The sequence below is a fragment of the Sorex fumeus genome, unplaced genomic scaffold (genome assembly GCF_029834395.1).
Source record: "Sorex fumeus unplaced genomic scaffold, SorFum_2.1 ptg000006l, whole genome shotgun sequence".
Classification (NCBI taxonomy): Eukaryota; Metazoa; Chordata; class Mammalia; order Eulipotyphla; family Soricidae; genus Sorex; species Sorex fumeus.
In genome coordinates this window covers 944,808-955,273 of record NW_026606063.1, presented here as the reverse complement: position 1 = coordinate 955,273, position 10,466 = coordinate 944,808, and the positions used below count along the sequence as shown (strand labels likewise).

Here is a 10,466-nt window from a genome sequence, read left to right as displayed (position 1 = left end):
CCGACTCCGCGGCCGCTTCCTTCCGCCCGCGGGGCGGCACCTCCGGCGCCCGGCCCCGCCCCGGAAGCGCGCGTGCCCCGACTCCCGCCGCCGCCGCCGCCGCCGCTGCCAGCATGCGGGCGCTCGCGCGGGCCGGCGCGGCCGTGCTGGGCGGGCGGCCGTGGCGGGGCGCGGGGGGCGGCGCGGTGGGGCCGGGGGGCGGCCCGGCGCGGGGCCTCAGCTCCCACGGCCCCGCGGGGACGCGCCTGCTGCGGCACCTGGCCTACAAGATCAAGGCCAGCGGCCCGCTCAGCGTGGCCGAGTACATGCGGGAGGTGCTGACCAACCCCGCGCAGGTGCGCGCTGCCTGCCCCGGCCCCAGGGACCCCCGCCCGGCCCCAGGTCCCCCAAGCCCCGCGGGTGGGTGCCCCCAGCCAGACTCGCCCGGTGCCCGAGCGCTGATCGCAGCCCGGGGGCCCCCTCCACCCCCCCACCGGAATTTTATTTTGATTTTTGGCCTTTTGAGCTACACCCGGCGATGCTCAGGGTCTGCACCTGCTCTGCACTCAGGACTCACTCCTGGCGGTGCTCCGGGGGGCCCACGGGGACGCGGGGGATCGAACCCGGGTCAGCCGTGCCAGCGAACGCCCTACCCGCTGTGCTGTCGCCCCCCCCACCGAAACTTTAATAAAAGAAAATTTTTTTGAAGGTTGTCTTTAAGAACGTTTTAAAAAAATCACTCTATTTCCTCCCATTTTTTTTATTCCCTTAGGGGTATTACATGCACCGGGATGTGCTCGGAGAAAAAGGAGATTTCGTGACTTCCCCTGAGATCAGCCAGATCTTCGGGGAGGTATGGTGTTGGTGTGTGCAGGGCCGGGGCTGTGCTGCTCTGTCGTGGGGCAGCTCCGGGGTTGGAGCCCAGAGCCCGGCATCCGTCACGCTCTGTGTCCCGGGAGAAGAGCGCAGGGAAGCGCCCGACAGCAGCAGGGGAGACCCTGTGTGTGCTCTGGCCAAGGCCAGAGAGGGCCAGAGAGGGCGGGGAGAGGAAGGCCAGCCCCGTGGCAGCCTCCCTTGGGGAAATAGTCTGCAGAAATTCTAGTTTGTTTGCTTTCCCGAGGAGACTTTTTTTTTTTTAATCTGTTTGGAAATAGGACCCATAAAGGAGCCTAGATGCAGTTATTAAAAAAGCTCTTCGGGCTGGGCCTGTATCCCGGTGAGAGAGCGCAGGCCTCGGAGCACGATACCCCGGGTTTGATCCTTGGGGCCTCGGCACTCTCGGCATGGCCCCTTCCACAAGCAGAAGGGTTTGAGGCATTGAAGCCTCGGTATGACTGCGTGGAAGGAGCCCCCACGGGACAACCAGTTGCCCACTGCCCGGCCCACCCAGCTGTCCCTCCCTCGCCACTCTCCTGTCTGTCATGTATACTTTCGAGTGGCAGCTACCTTTGGATCATCAGCCCGGTCCCCGAGCTCCCTGGGTGGTGTGTGTCGTGACTGGCCGGGAAGCCCTGGGGGTGGCAGTCCCCCGCGGTTTGCTGAGGCCATGGCCACGCGTCCTCTTCTGCCGTGCCATGCTCAATCCCCTGACCCTGGCCCGCCTCTCCTCCCCGCAGCTGCTGGGGATATGGTTCGTGAGCGAGTGGATGGCTGCGGGCAAGCGTCCTGCCCTCCAGCTGGTGGAGCTGGGCCCCGGCCGGGGCACGCTGACCGGAGATATCCTGAGGGTAGGTACGGGGACAGCCCGCGCCTGGCGGAGACACTTCCCTTGTTCACTGGTTTCCAAATGTCGCCGACGCCCTGGCCCTGCAGTCCTGCCTCTCTGGGGTTGTTCAGCCTAAGTGTCAGGGCAGGAAGATGTCCCGGTGTGAGGACTAAGGGGAGGGGGACTTTGAAGGTAACTCCCAGGGAGCGTTTGACTATGGGGAGGAGAGAGTTCCAGGAATCGGAACCCGCGCCATGCCCATGATTACATGCAGGAGCCCCGGGTCGACCGCCAGCACCTCAGGGTCCCTGCCTGCTGCCGGAAGTGGCCAAGAAGTGAAAAGATGGACCGTGTCCCCTAATGGCGGTTGTTTTCCACACATACGGGGCTGTGAGGGGGTCGTTTGTGTGAGGACCAGCCCTGACCAAGGCAGACCGTCGGGCGCTTGCGGTTCTGAACCTAGAAACTCCCGGCCGTGTCGTCCACTCATGCTTTGCTCTCCCGCGGTGTTAGGTGTTCGGTCAGCTTGGGTCAGTGCTGCAGAACTGTGACATTTCCATCCACCTGGTGGAAGTGAGCCAGAAGCTCAGCGAGATTCAGGCGTCGACGCTGACGGACGAGGCGGTCCCACTCGAGCAAGCGGCCGACGCCCCCGTGTACATGAAGGGCGTCACAAAGTCTGGCCTCCCCGTGTCCTGGTACCGAGACCTGCGAGACGTCCCACAAGGTGACGGCCTTTCTGGGGTCGGGGTCCTGGGGAGCATTGCTCCGTGCACTGGTGACAGTGGGCCCACATTAAAGAGCGGGTGGACTTGGGGGTCCAGTGAAGACTCTGGAGAAGAGCATGGGAGAGACATTGTCTCATACCAAGGCACGGTGAGTCTCTCGAGAACCGAGGCAGGAGATGGGATTTGCCTGCCCAGAGGAAGCGGGGGTGCCGGGCAGAGGCCGCTTGGCCAGGCCCTCAAGGGAGCTGGCCCTGCCCTCGTTGGTCTGATCGGGTCTGGGTCTCCGAGCGTGCTGTGAAATGAGAATTCCACCCTTTCCCCCACTCACACACACCCAGGTCCTTGGCCTGAAAAGACAACTTAGGGCCTGTTTAGTGAAATGCAGAGAGCGCAGTTTTAAACAACTCTGGCAAGCCTGAGGTTCGGGTTAAAGCTGCGAGGGTCACGGGCTGCAGACGCTTGCCGGGGTGGGTTCTCGGGTTTGTGACCGTGAGGATCCGCCCGGGCCTTGTTCAGAAGTGCCAGCGACTTGCCCTCCACATGCCGACCTGCTCCACTTTCCTTCCCCACAGGGCACAGCTTCTACCTCGCGCATGAGTTTTTCGACGTCCTTCCCGTGCATAAGTTTCAGGTACAGACTGGAAGGTCACCCCTGGGATCGAGAGGCGGGAATCACGGTTGTCGTCAGTCAGGGTGTGGGCAGTGCTGCTGACATGAGCGGCCCCGGGAATTTGGACGAGTAGGAATGCTCGAGACGCAGGAGATGACGCCTGGGGAGGGACGTGGGCGGCTCTGGGTTCCCGTGGGCTGCTCGGGCAGCGTTCTTGACCCGCCCGGGGTAGAGGCCTGTGCAGGGCTGGCTGGAGTGTGATGAAGACTTGAGCCATGAAGATGGGAGTTTCTTGGGGTCACTCTGGGGTGCTGCCAGGGCTCAGTCTGGATCTGGAGTGAGGTGGCCACAGGGCATTCTCCGTGATCCTCCGGGAGACATCTGCACTTGGTGCTTTCCAAACTTAAGCACCTTCCTTGGTGCAGACTTGACCTCCCCCGCCGCCTCTGTTACCCGAACATCACTTGTTGCGTCTGTTCATCCCCTAGAGTAGCAGCGGTAGAGTGGCATCCCGGCATGCAGATAGCATCCGTGGCCGGTGTTTGGCCGACCTTAGTTCTCTTCCTGTGGAGAAAACTAGTGGCTAGGGGGCTGGAGCAATAGCACGGTGGGTAGGGCATGTGCCTTGCATGCGGCCGACCTGAGTTCAATTCCCAGCATCCCATAGGGTCCCCTGAGCACCGCCAGGCGTCATTCCTGAGTGCAGAGCCAGGAGGAACCCCTGAGCTTTGCTGGGTGTGACCCAAAAAGAAACAAAAACAAAAACAAAAAATAGTGGTCAGTTTTGATATAGCTCACTTGGAGGACAAACCTGCCAACGCTTATCATGTTGTTTTGTGTTATGTTATTTTGTTTAGAAAACACCCCAAGGATGGCGGGAAGTCCTCGTGGACATTGACCCAGAAGTTTCGGATAAGCTGAGGTTTGTTTTGGCGCCTTCTCCCACCCCAGCGGAAGCCTTCATACAAGTAGGAATACGTTCTTTTCTCCTTCACTTCTGACCCCGATCCTTGGGGCCGTCTCCTGCGTGGCCACGTAGGGTTGCTCTCTGGGGAGTGAGGGCTGAGGGGACTGTCCTGAGCATTTACCTCGTCCCCCCTTGCCCAGCAAGGCCTGCCCATCACCGCAGGCCCCGGCCCCTGGAGGGGACACAGGGCTCTCCTGGGAGTTGGTGGTCAGCGCAGCAGCGTTAACTGAGAACATGGAGTGTCCTTGGGTCCAGACACACCTTTGGGAAGTCTGGTCTGCGCTCCGGGCTTCTGTCTCGGTGTGGGTGAGGGGGGTATTGGTGGGGCCTTCAGAAAGAGCCAGTGGTTCCTAGTCCCCATTCCTCTCTGCCCTCTTTGGACTGTACCTGGGAGCTTCTGTCACAAGTTACTATTTTCGGGGCTGGGGGGGGGGGGGTGACTTGCTGGTAAAATGTGTTTCTGGTTTCCTTTTGGTTTGGGGCCCACATCTGGCAGTGCTCATTTTTACTCCTGGCCCTGCACCCTGGGGTCACTTCTCTTGGGGCTCAGGAGACCCTGTGGGGTGCTGGGGGCTGACTCTGGGTCGGCTAGGTGCAGGACAAGTGCCCGCCCGGTGCTGTCCTCTCTGGCCCCTGGAGCGAGCATGGAAACTTCCTTTGCAAAGCCTAGAGCTAAATAGTACTTTGGGTTTTCCCCCATATGCCAGCTCCTGTAGGGAGTGGGGAGTGAGTTCATAAGCCCCCTTGCTGTGGCCCGTCTCCCTGTGTGCAGGTGGGGTCTGGAGCCTGGCCGTGGCAGCTGACCGCAGGCCTTTGGAGTCACTCGAGGCCCCAGGCTGGCTGCTGACTTAGGAGGGACGGGCCCGGGCGGGCAGCACTTGGCTCTGAGCTCTGAAAGGGCCGTTCCTGGCCATTAGCGAGACATCTCAGCGCAGGGGAGGCCACGCCTCACTTTCCAGAGGCCGTCAGGAGGGAGCGAGAGCTGACGCCTGGGTCTCTAACAGAGCCGCGTTTCCAGCACCCTCGGGTGCTGCTGCCTCCTGGCCTTTCACTGCCCAGCTCCCAGCAGTCACGGACACGCTGGGACCCGGGCCCGCGCGCCTGCTCTGGAGGTCCGGGCCGTCATGGTGGGCTCTGGGACCCCACAGCAGGCGGCCGCGGCGTGCGGCAGAGGGTCTGCCTGGTGACTACTCCCGTGCTGGTGCTTCGAAGCATCGTGGCCTGTGCCTGAGAAGGGGCGCTGTGGCTGGCCTTCTGCGGGCCAGGTGCCGCTTTGGGGGGCGAAAGGGGAGCGTCCCTGCAGACTTCCAAGTGCCGTGTGGTCTGTTCGGGAACGTGCCCTGCACGCCAGCTGGCGGATACCGCACTGCGCGAGCAGAACTAGGAGCTCGCGCATGTGGCACAAGGCCGGGAAGCCGGTTCCGTGTGACGGACGCGCTTCTCCCCACTGTCCCATCCCAGCGCGACGAGGCCCGGGACCACGTGGAGGTGTGCCCCGAGGCGGGGGTGATCATTCAGGAGCTGGCCCAGCGCATTGACCGGGACGGAGGCGGGGCCCTGATCGCGGATTACGGCCACGATGGGACGAAGACCGACACCTTCCGGGTACGCTCCCGGGGCGGGGAGGGACCCACGGGGCTTTCTGGGGGCCTGGCAGTGTGGCCTCCTGTCCCCGGTCCCTGTCCCAGCTCCCCTGAGCGGAGTCTGAACCAACTTGTGCTCCCTGAGGAGCGGCTCCCACCAGCCTCTGGAGAAAGCACCGGAAACGGCGCCAGATGTGCCGCCAGCGACGCCCACCTGAGGGTGGCCTGACGAACACAAAGCCCTGGCGACTCACGTTCCTTTTTTTTTTTTTTTTTGCTTTTTTGGGTCACACCTGGCAATGCACAGGGGTTACTCCTGGCTTTGTTCTCAGGAATTACCCCTGGCAGTGCTCAGGGGACCATAGGGATGCTGGGAATCGAACCTGGGTCGGCCGCGTGCCAGGCAAACGCCCTGGTGCTATCGCTCCAGCCCCTCACGTTTCCCTTTTCACTGAAGAATGATGTTGCCACTTTACACAGCTGACCTCCATCCCTGATCACCCAGGCCTTTTCTGTCATTTTTTCGACATACTTTTCTTCTCCTCAGAAGTGTCTCTTTATTCTTCACTGTCACTGTCTTCCCGTTGTTCATCAGTTTGCTCTAGCGGGCCCAGTAACGTCTCCATCGTGAGACTCATTGTTACTGTGTTTGGCATGTTGCATACATCACGGGGAGCTTGCCAGGCTCTGCCGTGCGGGTGAAATACTCGCGGTAGCTTGCTGGGCTCTCCGAGAGGGGCGGAGGAATCGGACTCGGGTCGGTTATTCTTCACAGACCTTTCTTTTTTTGTTTCCTGGGCCACCCCTGGTGGTGCTCAGAGATCACTCTGGCTGCTCGGGTCACCCCCTGCAGTGCTTGGGAAACGTACGGGGTGCCGGGGATCCAGTCTGAGTTGGTCTCATGCAAGGCAAGCGCCCGCCCCCTAAACCCCTTTGTTACAGTATTTGAACAGAAATGCTTCACGGGGTTGGAGTGATAGCACACTCCAGGGCGTCTGGGTAGGGCGTTTGCTTTGCGTGCAGCTGACCCGGGTTCAATTCCCAGCATCCCATAAGGTCCCCGAGCACCGCTGGGTGTAATTCCTGAGTGCATGAGCCAGAAGTGACTGACCCCTGTGCATCGCCGGGTGTGATCCAAAAGCAAAAAGAAAAAAAATGAAAGAAAAGAACCGCTTCACTTCGGTGCTGTTTTCCCCGGTCCATCAGTCTCAGTTTCTAACTGTGTCTAAGGAAAGCAGGGATGTTTGTTTAAAATGCTGATTCCAGGGCTCAGGCCCCTGGGGCGCGGAGGAGAGCACACTCTGGCCACGGCCCAGTTGCTGAGCCCCGACCCCGTCTGGGGAGCGGGCAGGGGTGGGACGGACCGGGAGCCGCTGCTGGGGGCGTCTCCAGGTCCCCTTCTTCCTGCTGGGGTCCCACAGCACCTTGCTCCAGAGTGTTCGCACATGCCTGGTTCCGCTGACGTTCTCCGGAAACGCACTGGGACGACAGCACTGAACAAGCACTGACAACCGCAGCAGGACGGAGACTCATTGAAATGTTGTTCCAGGGCTTTCGTGACCACAAGCTTCATGACGTCCTGGTGGCCCCGGGCACCGCTGACCTGACGGCAGACGTGGACTTCAACTACCTGCGCAGGATGGCCCAGGGCAGGGTGGCGGTGCTCGGGCCACTGCAGCAGCAGGACTTCCTGAGGAACATGGGCATCGACGTGCGCCTGAAGGTGCGGCCCGGCCCTGGGCGTCCAGGGGGCAGCGGGGAGGGGTGAGCGGGTCCGGCCCCTGCGCAGGACAGGGGACAGCCTGCCACGACCCGGTGTCCCCACGGGTCCAGTGAGGGCCTCTTCCGGGTGTGTTTCTGTCTGCATTCAGGTCTGAATTTCACATCCCAGAGTTCAGACCTGCAGAGCCCAGCGTAGAGCTTTCGTGGGGGCTGTTGGCCGGGCGGGTGCGGGGTCATCCTCGGCCTGGCACCCGCCGAGGGTCTGCGCGGGCTCCTGGTCTCCGCTGCTCGCCGTGGGCACGGCTGCTCCCTCAGACCCTTCCCAGTTTCTTTTTTGACAACTTTACTGTTTATTTTTAATTTTAAAAATATCTGGCGGAGTTCATGCACAATTCAATTAGCCTAATCAGTGGCTGAATAAATAGCAGCACTGCTACATAAAAAATATAAAAATACATACATATTATATGACATACATTTTGGTAACAATTTAGTAAGCAACTTCCTACAAAAAAAGTTTCCTACCCACAGTATAAGGAAACTGAAAACCAATATCATAAGCAAATTTTTCAAACATCATACAAGATCACATTTTTTAAAAAATGTTTATTAGTGAAACACCCTGAGGTACAGTTGGAGACTTACAGATTTTTGTGCTCGGGTTTCGATTATACAATGATCAAATCCCCGTCCCTCCACACCTTCCTGGTTTCTGACGCTGTTTCCTCTGCAGGTCCTTCTGGAAAAGGCCGAAGAGCCGGCCGCGAAGCAGCAGCTGCTCCAGGGCTACCACATGCTCATGGACCCCCAGCAGATGGGACAGAGGTTCCACTTCTTCGCCTTGCTGCCCCTCCAGAGGCTGCAGGGCCCCGGGCAGCCGGCCAGTGCCCGCCGCCGGGCGCCGTCCGCAGGCTCCGTGGCAGGGTTCGGCGAACTTACCTGGCGGTGAGAGCAGGGTGGGCGGGCTCTGGCCCCCGAGTCTGCCTGAGGAACCGAAATAAAGGCAACAGTATTTGGGAGGGGGCAGGTAGTAGCTCTCGAATCATCGTCTCTCTTTGCGGCCAGCAGGATACCTGCTGTGTGGCGGCGCATTTAGCCTGAGGAGTCCCTTGGTGCAGAGGGTCTTCTCAATGCGATGAAGGTTATGAAACGGAGTGAAACGAGTTTCCTCTCATTATAAAGATATTTGCTGTGCATTTTTGCCTGTCTTTTAATTTGGGGGCAGGGGCTTGGGCCCTACCGGCAAAGATCAGTGGACGACATGGGGTGCTGGGGACTCAGACCTGCGTCACCACACATCACCTGCTGGACTACACCTCCCTGGCCCTTGGTTTTATTTCTACAAGGAATGTGACACCGGTTCAATAAAAAACCAAGCCAACCTATGTTGGAGCAATCCTGCGGGTCAGACACAGCTTTGCACACGGCCAACGTGGTCTGTGGGTTTGGTCCACACACCACAAATAATCCCCCAAATCCTACCCGGAGTGAGCCCTGCCTGAGCACCACCCGCTGTGTTCCAGAAAACAAACTGGCCATTTGCAGGTGACACCACAGAGATTTATCCAAATGGTATTATTTATTTATTTGCTTTTTGGGTCACACCCGGCGATGCACAGGGGTTCCTCCTGGCTCTGCACTCAGGAGTTACTCCTGGCGGTGCTCAGGGGACCATATGGGATGCTGGGAATCGAACCCGGGTCAGCCGCGTGCAAGGCAAACACCCTCCCCGCTGTGCTATTGCTCCAGCCCCAGCATTTTTATTTTTAATGTTTATCAAAGTCCATGATCGTTAGCTCGGGTGTTGAGTGTCCCAACATCAAACTCCCCCCCCCAACACCCTGGTTTCCCCTGCTCCCCAGCCCCTTACAGGCACTCTTTAGATTACTCCTTACAACGTGGACCTCGCTGGGGCTCTGAAGTTCTCGAGGACGTGCTGAGCCTTCTCTGTTCCTGTTTCTGCTCACCCCAAGAGTGCGAGGCGGATGCAGCAGCTCGGAGCTGGGCCGTGTGTATGCCGGGAAGGCGGTGGGTGGGGCGCTGCCTTCCTGCAGGAAGGGAGCTTGGCCTGGACACAGGGCCCACCTGGATGGCGCAGTCCTGGAGCTGGGCTGTTTACGCTGGCGGAAGTTGGGGCGAGGGGCTTCCGGCAGGGCAGGACTTAGTCCAACCCTGTCCGGAGAGGGCTCTGGAGATTGGGGCCTACCTGGGATGACTCAGCAGGAACGCACAAATTTTTTTTTTTTTAAAGTATGTTTTGACATAGAAACTGAAGGTTTGTAAGTGCAGGAGTTGAAAGTAGCTTCCAGTTGTGGCTGCATTCTGAACTGAGAATAGCTCTGTGAGCAGTGCTCGGCCTGGGAGAGCACAGTGGCGAAGGGCTTGCCGTGCACACTGCTAATCCTGGTTGGATCCCCGGCACCGCCAGGTTTAGCCCAAAACTGCTGCCCTAAAATTTTGTCAAGGCTTGCAGTGATGTTGGCCTGGCAGCAGAATGCCTGACTGGCTCCTGCAGGGAAATGAGAGCAAGTCCATAGACTGACACAGTGACATCCGGGCACCGGCTTGGTCGTTTCTGTTCTGTGAGGTTTTTTTTCTCTTTTTGGGTCAAACCCAGTGATTCATAGGGGTCACTCCTGGCACTGCACTCAGGAATCACTCCTGGCGGTGCTCGGGGGACCCTATGGGATGCTGGGAATGGAACCGGGGTCGGGCCGCGTGCAAGGCAAACGCCCTCCCGGCTGTGCAATCACTCCAGTCCTTGTTTTGTGAGTTTCTCATGAAAAGAAAACATCTCCAATGGCCCCCATTCAGGTTCCTCCTGGAAATGGGCCCCCAGGGTGGAAGCACTAAGCACAGGGGTCTGGGGGGGTCGGGCAGTCACCTCGAGGGGAATTCTCGCAGATTTCCAACAGTGTCAGGCATTTGTACCATGAGGTTGAGCAGCTGCTGCTTTTCAGGGCGGACTTCTCTCCTGCCTTCTCTCCGGGGGCTGCTTTCGCAGACACCGCCCAGCCCCGTCCCTCCCCTCCTGGCCACGCCCACCAACCCGGTCCTCCTAGCCACGCCCACCAGCCCAGCCCTCCCCTCCCGGCCACGCCCACCAAACCCATCCCTCCCCTCCCGGCCACGCCCCCAGCCCCCCCTCTCCTCCTGGCCACGCCCACCATCC

The 10,466-nt window shown here is 59.7% G+C and overlaps 1 protein-coding gene across 1 annotated transcript; it reads left to right on the top strand.

The window, feature by feature from the left end:
* Positions 1 to 113: 113 nt before the first annotated feature.
* Positions 114 to 8,490, top strand: NDUFAF7 (NADH:ubiquinone oxidoreductase complex assembly factor 7). Its single transcript, XM_056125657.1, has 9 exons — positions 114 to 335; positions 752 to 832; positions 1,596 to 1,706; positions 2,198 to 2,411; positions 2,985 to 3,043; positions 3,880 to 3,990; positions 5,451 to 5,594; positions 7,122 to 7,295; positions 8,028 to 8,490. The coding sequence occupies exons 1-9, from the start codon at positions 114 to 116 to the stop codon at positions 8,241 to 8,243; spliced, it is 1,332 nt and encodes a 443-aa protein (XP_055981632.1). The 3' UTR covers positions 8,244 to 8,490.
* Positions 8,491 to 10,466: the final 1,976 nt, after the last annotated feature.

Bases quoted from the DNA above. Each gene is read 5' to 3' on its own strand.
- NDUFAF7 (XM_056125657.1), top strand. From the start codon at position 114: ATGCGGGCGCTCGCGCGGGCCGGCGCGGCCGTGCTGGGCGGGCGGCCG. The intron at 833-1,595 runs GTATGGTGTTGG...TCCTCCCCGCAG, and splicing joins TCAGCCAGATCTTCGGGGAG to CTGCTGGGGATATGGTTCGT. The intron at 3,044-3,879 runs GTACAGACTGGA...TATTTTGTTTAG, and splicing joins TTCCCGTGCATAAGTTTCAG to AAAACACCCCAAGGATGGCG.